The sequence below is a fragment of the Protobothrops mucrosquamatus genome, unplaced genomic scaffold, assembly GCF_001527695.2.
Source record: "Protobothrops mucrosquamatus isolate PMUCROS unplaced genomic scaffold, P.Mucros_1.0 scaffold1077, whole genome shotgun sequence".
Taxonomy (NCBI): domain Eukaryota; kingdom Metazoa; phylum Chordata; class Lepidosauria; order Squamata; family Viperidae; genus Protobothrops; species Protobothrops mucrosquamatus.
The window spans coordinates 107,810-123,337 of record NW_015387305.1 but is presented as its reverse complement, the minus strand read 5'-3'; the positions used below and the strand labels follow the sequence as shown (position 1 = coordinate 123,337).

The 15,528-nt window shown below is 31.4% G+C and overlaps 1 protein-coding gene across 3 annotated transcripts in view; it reads left to right on the top strand.

The window, feature by feature from the left end:
• TCEA1 (transcription elongation factor A1) overlaps positions 1-15,528 on the top strand; it is a 21,587-nt gene that overhangs the window by 3,356 nt on the left and 2,703 nt on the right. The window contains exons 2-10 of one of the 3 annotated variants that reach the window (XM_015820155.1): positions 396-472; positions 5,091-5,153; positions 7,615-7,720; positions 9,215-9,302; positions 10,035-10,183; positions 11,272-11,328; positions 11,881-12,035; positions 13,355-13,501; positions 14,886-14,957. In XM_015820155.1, the coding sequence (XP_015675641.1) occupies positions 5,127-5,153; positions 7,615-7,720; positions 9,215-9,302; positions 10,035-10,183; positions 11,272-11,328; positions 11,881-12,035; positions 13,355-13,501; positions 14,886-14,957 (801 nt within the window). In that variant the 5' untranslated portion in view covers positions 396-472; positions 5,091-5,126. The remainder of the gene's footprint in view (positions 1-395; positions 473-5,090; positions 5,154-7,614; positions 7,721-9,214; positions 9,303-10,034; positions 10,184-11,271; positions 11,329-11,880; positions 12,036-13,354; positions 13,502-14,885; positions 14,958-15,528) is intronic. The other 2 variants (XM_015820154.1, XM_015820153.1) reach the window with 2 other exon arrangements.

The following is a 15,528-nucleotide window of genomic DNA, read 5'->3' as shown; positions in this document are numbered from 1 at the left end:
ATATAGTTACTTGCAGAAAAGATAAAATTGGGGATATTGCACAAAGAAATACTATTTGTAAAATATATTTTATTTAATACATACACACATACATACAATGAATTTTAGAGCAAAGCCAGCCTTGCCGCTATTTTTAGTGTAAGAAGTTTCTGCTATTAATTAAAATGAACTTTTGACCAAAGCTCTCCCATATTCTTTATGTTAGTATGGATTTAATATGCAGATTTGTGGAGTCAGATATTTTTCCATTTACATTTGAGTCTTTTAAGCTGCTTGAACCATGATATGGTGGCATTGTTAAGGTTATATTTGCTTTTATTATAGTGATATTAGTAACTATTAATGCTTTTATAGTATATTTAGTGTAATGAATTACCTTATTGTGTAATGAATAGGTTCAAGTTGACAGAGGTAAAGTTGCACATGGATATTCAAAAATCAAGAGCAGTTGAGTAAGATTAGACAAGAAAAGGTAAGCAGTAGCTTTTCCTATTATTAGATATAGAATCAGAGTGTACTAAATATTTTTCCATGTGCATTATGCTGCCGTTCTATATTCACAAACCTGAGATAAATATTTAATTTAGTAGAAGTTGGTTTTGAGTAGGCACAAAAGTGTTTTATCTATTATTGACAGCAATACCTCTGTGTATAGATTAAGACTTGTAGTGTAGAATCATACAGTATTTTAGTGGTATTTTAAAAAAGAGTAATAATGAACTACTGTCATGTGTCATTGAGTAGTTTTACATCAAACCTTAAAATATAAATGATAGAATTATTTTCAAAGTTCATAAATACTTGATTACCATCAATTAGTTCTATGTGCTTAGAGTTTCCCTATCTGTTATTTTCCATACTAAATTAACATAATTATACTTAAAAATAATAATATTCGGTTATAGCTGATTTTTAATCTTGTGAATTATAAAGAAAGATAAGACCCACCAAATTTAGTGAAACCTGGCTCCCAATTAGCATACCTTATGATGATAGTATAAATGAAAACATGAGAGAGAAAAGGAGGGAGAATTCCTACTGGATTCAGGCACAGGTTTTAGAAATTTTTCAGTAGAATCTTCCTTTCCCCCACAATGTATGCTTAAAGTTCCAGTTCTAAATTCCTGATACATTAAGCCTGAATTATAGCTCAGTCATAAAGCACATACTAGCGTATAGGTTTGATCTTTGGCAGCTCTGTATGTAATTGGAAAAAAATTCCATATAATCCTGGACACCATTGCTTGCCAGTATAGAGTATCTGTGGAATAATGGATGTGACCTAAGACTGATTAATGTAAAGTTGTTTTCAGTGTTGATAAATTTATTGTGCCCCAATAGGTTTAGTAGAAACTTAAGAAATAGGGCATGTGATCGGTCTATCTGAGAAGAGTTAACAATGTAAACTATGGTTTCATGTATACTTAGGCCATATTATAAGTTCATTCTGAACAGAACTGTTATTTGGAATTTTCCCATAAAAGATTATCACATTCTGGACTGGCATTTAGGTATACATCTTATTTTAGCTTCTCCTTATGAGTAAAGCATTTGAGCTGCTAGACCATATAATGAGCTTGTGTTGCTAATGCTTGTGTGACATTATTCAGTTGCTAAGATTGGAAATCTTCTAGAACAGATAGTCCTCAATTTACAAATATTTGTTTAGTGACCAAAGTTACAATGGCACTGAAAAATGGGATTTATGACAGGTTTTCACGCTTATGACCATTATAGCATCATCATAGGCACATGTTCAAAATTTGGGTGCTTGGCAACTGGTGTGTATTTAAGACAACTGCACTGTCCCAGGGTCTTGTGATCATCATTTGTAACCTTCCCACCTGGCTTCAGATAAACAAAGTCAATGGGCAAGCCAGATTCACTTAATGAACACATAATTCACTTAACAATTGCAGTGATTTGCTTAAAAACTGTGGCAAAAAGATTGTTAAATGGTGCAAACCTTACTTAACCTTGCTTAGCAATGGAATTATGGGCTCAATTGTAAGTCGAGGATTGCCTGTATTACACAGCCAGACTTTATCATTTTTTTTAACATTAAGGATCAAAATTTGAAGACTCATAAGCAATAATGTCATATAAATGCCTGATTAGGTTTCTGTTTGTTATGTAAATTTATCTTTTGCTGCAGAGGTTTGTTTTTGGGGGGGCATTTGTAATATTTTAGGGACTTAGCTATCATAAAAGTTTGGAGGCCATGAACTCAATAATCTACAGATCATACATCCCTACTGCAGTCTTAGAACTGTTCTGTTTTTTATTATATGCTCCTGTGGGGAGTTGCCATAGGCTGACTGAGAGTTCTGGTAGTCCTAACACAGCTGAGAACACCAGGATAAAGAACAATGTCTTGGCAATCAGTAGTGACATCTATTTTGTAAATATTGTAGAACAATGTATTAAAATCAAGTAAGTAAACAATACTATAAACATATGTGAATGAGAATATCTTTAAATATGAGATAAACATGTCTATTGTGGCAAGCCACTAAATACTTTCAAGGTCATGACTGAAACCAGTCAAAAATATTGATTTGTTTATTTAAATTATATGCTTCCCATCACACTGTCCACACTTGGGTAGCTTTTGTATTATTTAATAAGGGAAGAGGGCTGCAATAACAATGGAAGTTAATATTTTTGTCCCTTTTTTGTAGTATAGGTTAAATTTTTGCAAATTAATGAAAGAGCAATTAATGAAAGAACTTTCTGTATTGTGCAGAAGTATTTTTGTTCAGAAAGTGTTTAGAAAGTATTTTTGAATCATGTTTTTAATGCCTGTTTTACAGTTGTATTTCAGGTAGATGGCTTCAGTTTCTTAGAAATGTTACCTTGAAATTAATTGAGATTTGCTGTCAGAAATGCTTAAGAAAAGAAAATCAATTTAGTAATATACAGGTAGTCCTTGACTTACAGCTACTCGTTTAGTGACCACTCAAAGTTACAACAGCATTGAAAAAAGTGACTTATAATCTTTTTTCCCTTTTATGATTGTTGCAGCATCCCCATAGTCACATGATCAAAACTTGAAGGCTTGACAATAGGCATATATTTATGATGGTTGTAGTGTCTTAGATTTTAGTGAAACTTTTAGTGATTTTATGGACTATATGGTATTTCTTATGACCTGGTCTTTGGAGGGGCAACTTCTTCACTTCCTGTATAACGTTTTTACCTATTTTTCTAGGCTTGTATGCTATACCAGTTATTTTTGACCGAGCAACTTACATATTATTTGTAAACAGAATAAAAACAATTAAAATAGCACACAATTATAAATGGTATGCAAAGATACAGGGCATATACATAATTTCTTGGAAAACCATCATAGAATAATTTGATTACTAATGCCAACCACTGGATTGTATATGAGATGAGTGCTCTATGTATGGGAGAGTAGAAAAGAAAAACAGCAAATAAGCAGACAATTTCTCAACTTGGATAACAATAAATAAGAGGTAGAATAAGAGAAAAAGGAAAAAATCTATCTGAATGCTGTGCTAATACACCTCCTCCCCCTATCCCCAAGATGGGAGATTATGGGACTGAATATATACTTATACTTGCAGCTTCAGTATAATGGGGAAAACTTGTTGTATTTTATGTATTAAGGCTGTGGCCCTAGTAAGCATAACAAGTGGCTAGAATCTAGATAATGTAGTAAAGCAGAATGCCTAACTTTTTCCAAGAGAGCATGTGAGGATTAGTGTGTTTGGGAAAGACATTTCATTTCATGAAGTCATTCATGGCTCCTGGTGATTCCATGGACAGGTCTTTGCAGTTTTCTTGGCAATATTTTTCGGAAGATTTACTATTGCCTTATTCCTAGGGCTGAGATGATGAAGTGTCTCAATGATAAAGTCATCCAGCTGGCTTCATGCCTAAGACAAGACTAGAACTCACGGTTACCCAATTTCTAGACTTAGACTTTAAATTGCCAAACCAAACTAGATTCCTCCAAGTGGTGTGGCATGGAGTTTAGTTTTGGCTCTTTGTATATGGAAACTTAAGTTGTATCTGTTGGGGTACTAAGTGGAGAAGTCTTGCTAACTGGTTAAATTCTCATGGGTCCTGAGGATGGGTTGCTTTAAAGACATTTTATTTATACTTTCCCATCACAAGAATTCCTTACTTTCAGTAATAAAGTGTATGCGATGTGAAGCTAAAGTCTGACGGGAACTGTCTAATCCATCCCTTTCTTGGATGGATTTTTTTTTTTATAGTTCTGGGGTGATTCAGTGTTCAATAGTTGTGATATAATATGAAGTTGACATTAACTGATAGTTTTTTAAAACTCTTTCAGCAAAAAGAAGTTTATTCTTTCAACAGAAGGAAAATTCTGTGTAGCAAGAATAAAGTTGATGCAAATATGTCCTTTTGATATATTGTAGTTATACTCGATTAAATCATTCATAAATCAGTTCTATTTCATAATTCCCACCAGGATATTTCTTTTAATAGTCAAGTCTAACATGTTGCTAGAGAAGCAAATTTTTACAAATCTTAAAAATCTAATATTTTAATCAGATCAACATAAGAGTATACTCTAAAACTGATAGATTGTAACTATAGAACTTAAACTGTTTGAATGCTGTGGTAAAGTATATTTTCCCCTCCCCCCCTTTACTGTGATTAAAAAATAAATTAGGAGCTCAGCATTAAATAGAAATCAGACTGTAAACAAATGAAAATATAATGAAAAATTGTTGACAATGTAGCTTTCTCATCCTGGGGACATCTTGGATAGTATTTGGTTTTGTGCTAATTCTATAGTGTTTTTTAGATTGAATTTCAGTACCGTGCAAGATATTGGAAAAAATTAGTAATCTTCAGAAATTTTTAATTAAATGTCATTTGCTTCACATAGGTAGATTTTATTTTAGGATCGACCCAGTTCACGTTTTTAAGGATGAGAAGAGTTGTCCATTGTTCTTGGAGCAAACATGAATAAATCTTTTTCAAATGTTTATTAGTATCATTTTCACTAACATTTATATTATAGATTTGAAGATGAATGAAATAAGTACATAGCAATAGGTATATTTAATATTTAATGTGTTTTACAGGGTGGGGCTCTTGATTTACTCAAGGAACTTAAGAATATGCCTATGACTCTGGAACTGTTACAGGTATGTTTCCCCCCCCCCCCCCCGCAAATACTGAAGTTGTTTATGCTATAAACACAGAGATGCAGAAGCTAACATTCATCAGTGTGATATTTTGGATTCCTTACAAAGAGAAAGTGATTTGTCAGATATTCATTTCAAACATAAATGCTATAAATGTATTGATAAGGAAACATATTTTTGATTATGATTATTGCATCTAGCTAGTAGATTTATGATGCTTATGCAAGTAGTCCTTGACTTACGACCACTATTGAGCCCGAAATTTCTGTTGCTAAGTGAGACATTTGTTAAGTGAGTTTTGCCTCATTTTATGATTTCTTGCAAAAGTTGTTAAGTGAAACACTGCTGTTCTTAAGTTAGTAACACAGATGTTAAGTGAATCTGCTTCCCCATTTGCTTGTCAGAAGGTCGCACAAGGTGATTGCATGACCTGGGAACACTGCAACCGTCATAAATATGAGTCATTTGCCAAGTATATGAATTTTGAAAACCTCTCTGTGGGCATGCTGCAATGGTCATAACTGTGAAAAATGGTCATAAGTCATTTTTTTCAGTGATGTAACTTTGAACAGTCACTAAATGAACTGTTGTAAGTTGAGGATTACCTGTATATCCTGTATTAAGATATGGTTGAGCTTCATATCTAGCATTTATTTATTTATAAATTTATATGCTGCCTAACTTTCAGTGACTCTGGGTAATTAAAAATATGTATATAAAAAGGATATCTAATTTTTCATAAAATTAGGATGTGAATCTATCTTTCATAAGACATTTAAGAGAAAGCTACTGTAGTTACCTCATCGTATCACTATGAAGAGATTTGTCACCTCGGCAAACTAAAATTGCAGATGAGGTGATCGGGGAATCTGATTTTTCAAAGGGAATGAAAGTATAAAATTCATTTAAGATATCTATTTTCTTACTAGTCTGTTATAAATGTTCATGTTTAATAATGTAAATAAAAATAAGTATAGTTATGTTGTGCAAACATGTGAGAAATCAGTATTCTAAACTGATGTGTGTACATAAAATTGTTAGCTCCAGAACACACATGTCCATAATTAACAGAAAAGAATTTTTAACTTGTTATTTTTATTACAAGTAGAATGGATAAGATAGAATTAAAAAAGAACAAATTTGTGTAAACATTGGCAATTGAGTATTAACTTTTTAACTAAGAACAATGGTGTTCAATTGTAAGAATTCCTTATAAACGTTTTTCTACTACAATAGAGGGTAGTAGATCAGCATGCTTTATTTTGAAAATATATAAAAAGAAGAAAAAGAAAAAACACAAAAAGAAATCACATAAACAGGTTCTGCTGCGTGTAAGAAATACAGTAGTGGCCAAAATTGTGGAAACCTTTTGGGAAAAGTGTATAGTAGAAATGCCACCTTTGGTTAAGTTTCCACCAATTTTTCTTCTAATTTCTTTATAACTGTAGCCTTGTTCACTTAATAATACTATTTTACACCACTTTCTGGGCAACCAGTCAACTCTTTGCACCATTACTTTAATTTTATTACGTTTTACAAGCTCACTAAATGAAAGAACACAAAAATACCTAACCAATTTGATAGTGATCACATAACACACTGACAAATGTCCTCCTCTCAGCTTCAATACATGACATCAATAACTGAGTCCTACTGTGATCTGATTGGCTCATTGCCAAAACAAGATGACACCTGATTGGCTCTCTAAACACTCGTGCTCATTGGCTACAATCAGATGAAGGAAAGCTGCCTGACATCAACTTAAGCAAGTTGTGCTTCCTTTTTCTGGTTATTTGGCTATAATTTTTCGTAGAATACAGTAGAGATAATTGAACAAACTATGTTGCATTATATGCTTGATTAAATTATCTTTCCATTGATATATAATTTTATGGTACTACTCCAAAAAAAAGTGGTATTATTGGCCATCAAACCTCAAAAATACACTTTTCCCAAAAGGTTTCCACAATTTTGGCCACTACTGTAAGTCAGACTCAAGTCTCCATCATTATGTGAAACTTTTTAAATGGTGTCTGGTTTTTTTAAATCATCTCAGTTTTATTTCACAAATAAATTGAAATGGAAACTTAAGCACAACTATACAGCTAAAAATCGGGAAAGTTAACCTCTATTATACCATAGCCATAAATTAGTTAAGTAAAATGTAATATTTTTCTTATCATAAAAGTGTTCCTAAAGTTTTATCAATCTGCTTGAAATAACTTGCATTGTTATGCTAATACTTTACATTTAAGAAAATATAGAAATCTTATATCATTTATCTATCACTATAACGTCAACTAGAACTTTAAACAACTATTTGATAAGAGATTCAAAAACTTCTTATATTTACCACAACCAATAACTATTTCAATGTATTTTTAGGAGGGGGGATTTAATGGCATATATATTTCATCTTGCAAATACCTGTTATTAATGATCTTAACTGTTTAATTTTCAGTCTACAAGAATTGGAATGTCTGTGAATGCAATTCGGAAACAAAGTACAGATGAAGAAATTACATCTCTAGCAAAATCCCTCATTAAATCATGGAAAAAATTATTAGGTACAGATGCACTACGTTTTTTCATTTTCTCATTTCTAGATGATTTTCAAATTAATCTTAATATTAACTCCTTTACTTGATCTTGTATATCCAGTTTCTCCTTATGGTTTTTGCCTGTGGTGATGAATGAAACTATAGCATACCTTAAGAGTTATTCCTTCTTGGTCATTCTACATGCTACTAATTGCTTAGTTGATCTGAGGAATATGTTTGCGGGTGTGGAGGATGGGTATCCTGGAAAATTCTCAAGTAGTTTATTATGTGTGTTAGACAATTGAGAATGGTTGAAGCATGGGGAAAAGAGCATTTCAAAATGTATGCTCTTTTAAAAAATTACCTTCAAACATAATGCAGTGAGGCTATAGTGAAAACTTAAAATATAAACAAAGTATTAAAATATAATCTAATATATTTAGGAAACTATACGTAAGAAAGATAACAATCTAATTAATAACGCAGCATTTTGAAGATGGATCAGTAAACTATAGAAACCTATTTGAAACTATTCTTACTACAGTACACTTTCACTAAACTTAAAAAAAGAACCTTGGATTAAACAATGCTGATGAATCTATCTTGCAAAATTCTCTCAAAATCTATAATTTTCCAGCTTGATGTGAATGACAAGGATCTTAGCTAGCCTATAACTGGAATGGTGTAAATTGTATACCATAACATATGGGGAACATAATGTTCATGGAATAATTATGTCCTTTGTAATCCAATATCTACCTTTTTATTGGATTCTTGATTCCTTAAATTGATAATACATATTTCTGTCTTTAAGAGTTTTCCGTGATTAGTTTTTTCTTGGTTTTATTCCCTGCCTTATTTGCCCCATATTTTAAACTACTATGAATCCAAAATTTCATCCCTATTTAAAGGGTGCCATGGGGAGAGGAGTTCAGTGAGCTATTTCAGAGTTGCTACATTGGGAGAGAGGAATGTAACACTTTTACTCACAGATTTATTTCTGACATATGTATCCCCCTTCTAGCTACACTTTCTCTCCGTGAGAAAAAAATGCTAATTTTAATATCTGTGGAAAAGAGCAGTTTGGAATAGATATAGTTTCAGAAAATAGCAGCATGGAGCTCTCCTGTCCTTTGAATGTGCTTTGTGATGATAAAGTTATTTTCATTTTTATATAAAGAATTAGAAAAGCTGATTGTGCCTCTTGATGCTTGTTGGCAAGTTTCAGTTATGCATAGTGTTAAGTGACATCTTGAGATTAGACAAAACTAGACAGTAGTTAAGTAAAATGAAATGGCTACATAAAGGGCAAAACAGAAAGGGGAAGAAGAGGAAGCGAAGATTTATCTGGCCTGTTCTTATAAAGCTAATTGATTAATTAATCAAATATAATTAATTAATTACTTAAATTTATTCATTGCAGTCAGGCACTCCCTAATCTTTTATTTATCTTGGATTGGCATTCCCTTATTTCATCAACGGAACTATTATTGCTTTTTATGTATTATATATGCATTTTAGATGGACCATCAAATGACAAAGAATCTGAAGAAAAGAAAAAAGAATCAGCATCATCTTCACAAAATAGTCCTGAAGCAAGGGAAGAAAGGTATTTCTTATAACCTTTTTGCTTAAATAGTAGAAGAAAACTAACATTAACTTTTTAAGATTGTAAACATTAGGATGAGAAAAATAGTGATTATTTCTCACTTAAATATTCCAATCTAACCAAATGTTAAATGTACATTTAACATTTGGTTAGATTGGAATATTTAAGTGAGAAATAATCACTATTTTTGTATTATTTTAATACTTGGCATTGATGAAATATTTATTTCTGCATTTATGAACTTCATTATATAAATGGAAATATATTTAATACTGGAGGATTTGTTCATTGTTAGGGAATTTTGATGGGAAGATTTGATTTAGAATAATATTGATGCCTATATTATACCAGTGAATCATAGTGCTGTCTAGTAATATTGTTATAGTTTTATAAGATTTGATTCACTGTCCCATCAGTAGCCATCCAGTGTGTTATTTTCTTTCAGTTAGTATTATGAATTAATGTTCCATGACACTTTACAAGATCAGTAGGAATCAAGGAAGTAATATTTTCAAGTTAACAGTATTGTATCAAAGGCAGTAGTACTTGTTACTACCATTTTTTATGAAATTATTTTGTGTCTAGAGTAGATTTAGATATTTAAAAGGGTCATTTGATCAGTAAAAGCAGTGTTGTGGGTCCAACTTGTCTTTTTTGACCCATCCCTTATGGGTACTGCTGATTCGTAATGAAACAGAACAAAAAAAAGTATTTGTCTGTTTGCCTATTTAGCAGTTCCAGTAGCAATTCAAACAGCAAGAAAGAGGATTCTAACATTTCATCAGACACATATATCTCTTCTTTTCCCCGGGCTCCAAGCACATCTGATTCTGTACGGATGAAATGCAGAGAAATGTTGGCAGCAGCTCTCAAAACAGGCGGTAAGAATTATACTACTATACTTCTCATTCTACCCCATATTTTCTTTCTACTTTTATTTAATACAAAATGCAAGGCTATTAAGAATCCTGCTATAAGAAGATATTAAGTGCATGGTGAAAAACCTTTTTTAGAGGATCCACTATACGTTGCAGTACGTGTGCTTATTATTTTTAGTTGCTGTGAATCTGTCGTGTAATTTCTTTTTGAGAATGGCCTTATTATTCTTAGCTCTGAACTGATAATTGTTGCAATTTTGAATTTACAGCAAGTGGATTGGATACACATTTGATATTACATAAGGAGATGTCTTGTGTCAGTACTGTAGAAAGCCTTTTACTGTTCTAAAGTTACAAGTTACACAAAAAAAGCAGTGGAGAAGTGAAGTGAAATGTCAGTGGACAGTGGAAAAGTAACCTAGTGAAATGTCTTGGACCAGTTAATATCATATGGATGTCTTCACTGTGAAAAGTGTTAAAAAGTTAATAATTTCTAAGTCAAAGGGGGAGTAAAAGAGAGAATTGAAAGAATTCACTTTCTTTCAGTTCTAGAAATAAATAGCATAGAGTTTGACCAATTAAGGATCCAAAATGGAACATTCATTATTATCTTTAAAACTCTATGGTAGGGTTTTCTTCACTTTCTAACCATCTGATACAATGTTGCAGAGTGATGTGCTTTGGGTCACATCAATGAAATGGTGTCCTCTTTCAATACCTAGGAAGTTCACTTGCTCTGTAGGGGTGCCTGCCTTCTGGAATGAGATTATCCCTGACATCCATATGCTTCCCACCTTGATGTTCCAGAAGGCGTTGAAAATCTATTTACTCAGGTCTTGGGATAGGGTGGATGGTACTCCCCTAGTTTGTGATTTTTTATGTTTGAATTGTTGTTTGGATAGCCAGCTTGTGATTATTTTAGTTATTTTTGTACTTGGTTTTTTTTAATCTTGTTTTTATGATAACTGCAGAGAATCCACTGCAGTTAGAGTATTGTATAATTTACTTAGGAGCACATTTTACTAAACACAATTTTATTTGCAGCTGAATGTATGTATGTAAAACTGATTCCCAACTAATTTATTTTTCAGATGATTATATTGCTATTGGTGCTGATGAGGAAGAACTAGGTTCTCAGATTGAAGAAGATATCCTTTGTTATATAATGAAAATTCTACCTTATTCTGTAGTTTAATTCTTAACCTCTTTTAAAATATTTTGTTCTTTAATTTTCTGTGGGCTTCTATAGTTGTTTACATCAGTCTGTATTGTGTTCATTAATATACTTACATTTTTATAAACTATTGAATACAGAAAAGTATTTTAGATCAGGTAACATTTTAAATAAATTGTGGGTAAAAAGAGGATATATTTTTGTTAAAATATCTTTAGAATGTTGTGTATATTAATGGATTTTGTTAATAACAGGACAAAGTGTATACATGCCTTTGAGTTAGCTGAGATTATTAAAAGATTATTTTAAAATATCATACCATTAAAATAGCATATTGCTTTTGTGCATATTTAATTCATGTAAGCAAGACAAACTTGATAGTTTGTGGCTAATATCTATTTAATTAATATTCTACATATAATACTGTATGCTCTAATTAAAAATAGGCAATTATAAAATGTGGTCAAGTATTTGTAAAATAAATCAATTCTGCCTTTTTCACATTATTTCCTTAATTCATGAACACCTATATTTCAGGAGCTAAAAAATACTGACATGAAATATAAAAATAGAGTGCGCAGCAGGATAGCAAATCTTAAAGATACAAAAAATCCTAATTTAAGAAAAAATGTTTTATGTGGAAATATACTTCCAGATAGATTTGCTAAAATGACAGCAGAGGTAATAAACATTCAATTTTTTACAATTTTTATTTTCTTAATCTAAAATACAAGTATGAATCCACATTTAGTTGATTCACTAAAGCAACATTTACATATCTCAGTTGAAAATAGTTCCAGAGTCTTCCTGCCTACTTGATTTGTTTAAGCAAAAATCTATGGCTTTTTGTATTTCAAAATTAAAATACAGTATTATTGTATTTTGGAAAAAAATTCTGAATGTATTGTTAAATTATACTATATAATTTAAAAGTATTAAAATATATATTTTGCATGTTTTAGCAATATAGAAGGCTAATAACTTATTGCTGTCAAGTCTTCACAGAATAGCAGAAATGGGTGAAACAACATATGCTTTGCATGCAGTCTTTGGTTCAGTTCCTGGCATCTCCTGATATAGCAGCTTCTACTTGAAATCTTGAAGACCTACTTTCAGTTGATGTAGATAGTATTGTACCAAAAAGATCACTGCTCTAACTGGGTATAATGTCTTAAAGAAATACTTCAGCTTCAGCTGTGATAGTACAGTTTTCTTGGCAATAATACAGAATCCTTTGCCATTACCTTCTTTTATTCCATTTTCTTGACTTTTCGCTATAGCTTAAAACCCAGATAGTCCAAGTAAGGCTACCATATCTATAGTTGAAAACAGTCAGAAAAAGGCAGCAGAGGGATCAAAAACCTTAAATCTTTGATGTCTCCTAACTTGGTTGCCAGAATTGTGCATCCTCAGTATAATTCAAGTAGTCGCAGGCCTCATACCTTAAATATTGTTAGAATAGCAGAATATTAAAATTATTTTTTTATGATTTCATTGCTTAGTAATGGAAATTCTGCCCCAATTGCCTTGTAATCTGAAGACTATCTATATATATATATTCAGTTTCTTTATGTTGAATCTGGTCACTTCAACTATTTGAAGAATATATTTTTTCCCCAAAGGCAGCTATGGAGAATAAATCATTTAAAAGTTCTACATAATAACAAATGATTGTACAATACCTATGTTTTCAGACAGCAGGCACTCGGTTATAGCTTTTGATAGCACTTAGAGGCTGAAGTACAAGACTGATTTCTAGTCCTCAAACAGGATTTTCAGTAAAATAAATGGTCATTTTGTAAGCCTCCAAAATAAATCTGATAATCCAATATATAGAATAATCTAAAATTAGTCAATAAGGCTAATGCATACATCATAAATATTAGTAATATTTTTGCTTTCACAAATTAAAGGGCAAACCTACTGCTTAGTAAATAAAGTGTGTATGTGTGTATATTCAAAAAGAGTAAAACTAATATGATTTTTTGTGCTCACTATAGGAGATGGCAAGTGATGAACTGAAAGAAATGAGGAAGAACCTTACCAAAGAAGCTATAAGAGAGCACCAGATGGCTAAAACAGGAGGAACACCGACTGATCTATTTACCTGTGGTAAATGTAAAAAGAAGAACTGTACTTACACCCAGGTATATCATTTGTACTCAAGTAGCATTCAACATTTGCAATTTTGTGAAATATGTTAAATAATATTAAATAATATGCTAAAAGCATATTATAAGGGAACCAACAAGGCAGTAAAAAGATTCAGCTACCTTAACAGTTCAAAAATCTGTATTTTGTAGATACTCTGGTTTGTGATTTAGGCATTTCTACACACCCATCACAGTATTTGCTTTTGGAGTTAGTAACTTTTATCTCTGTCTGTCTATCATCTATCTCTTTTTTTAATCCTTCCTTTATTATATTATAAGTTACTCAAGGTACTGAACATACCTAATACTCCTTTTTCCTCTTATTTTCCCCACTGCAACTCTAAGAGTTGGGTTGAGCTGAGTCAGAGTGACTGGTCCAAAGTCACCCTGCTGGCTTAATCATTCCCCCATACTTTTCATACTTAACCATTAGTAAAGTGTTTATACGGAAAAGTGTTTTTGAGAGTAATGATAGGCAAAATGTAATCTTGGAGTTGCCAGATTTTAAACTCTCTTCTCTTAGCACTGGCTATCCTGGCTAGAGAACATTGGAATTAAAAATTCATCTATCATTGTCCGTTCTTAAAGCCATGAGGAAAGATTATGGCAAATGTCATAGAGGCATACAAGAGAGCATCTTAGCTGTTAAAGAGGATTGTGAGTTCACTTAATATTTCATATGAAAATTATGAACTCAATATTTTGGAAGTCACTAAAGTTGTAATATTGAATTAAAAGTTAGTGTTAGCATACATTACTAAAAAGACTAACCTTGATTAAACAAATTGGGCTTTTATGTCTGAATAAATTCAAAATGGTGGTTTTGATCACAATAACCCTTAACCTATTTAGGATTAGTCTACCTGAAGGAGCACCTCCTGTATGTACCTAATCAAACCTTAAAATTTTCCAGTAAGGTCCTTCTCCAGTTGCCCCCACCAAAGGAGGTAAGGTGGGTTTCTACAAGGGACAGAGTTTTTTTCTGAGATGGCACCCAGTTATGGAATTCCCTTCCAGTGAGGCTTCCTGATATTAGTATCATTTTTACATTAGGTGAAGAGCTTTGTATTTTCCCAAGCTTTAAAATGGACTTTTAATTGTATCTTAATTCATATTGTTTTTCATTTTCAATGTCCACCTTGCAGCCAACTAATTTTTATGGTGTTTTCATTCTGCATTTAACTTAATTTTATCATATATGTTTTTATTCAAACTTAGGTGTTATATTGTGACTAGAATAGTTTGGGCTATTGGATGATTTAGTTATTTTTATCAGTAAATCAGATTGTGCTATTGTAGTAAACAAAATAAGAACATTATATAAATATAGCCAAGTAACATTGCTATTTTCTGTTTGTTTGGGGGTTTTCTTTGGTAGGTTCAGACCAGAAGTGCTGATGAACCTATGACAACCTTTGTTGTGTGCAATGAATGTGGAAACAGATGGAAGGTAAAAATAACTAGCTTTGTTTGTATTTTGTGCAGTATTGGCTTTTTTTGAATGATAAAGCTTTTGTTTTATGAAGCATTTGTTTCATTGTTCTGTATATATTTAATTAGAATAATGAAAATGAAGCAGCCTAATATTAAAAGAGAAATAAGATTGGAATGCAAATATTATAATTATATGGTTAGATATTGCCAAATGTTGCATAAATGATAATAAAAAGAGGAAAACTAAAACAGCAAGATTTCTAAAACTTATTATATACAGATTGTTTTGTCAGAAGCTTTTAGCAGATCTCTATTGGAAAAAGTATACTTAACTTTTGCTGGTTTACATTTGCTCTATGAGGAATCATTTTTTAAAAATATTTTAAAATATTTCAGAAGGTAGCACGTTTGAATTTAGATAGTAATATAATGTTTATTTAAATAAATCTATAAGAGCAATAAAACAAACTATAGTAAATAAACAAAATGGACATATTTTAAGGACATATATATATATATATATATATATATATATATATATATATATATATATATATATATATATATATATATATATATATATATAT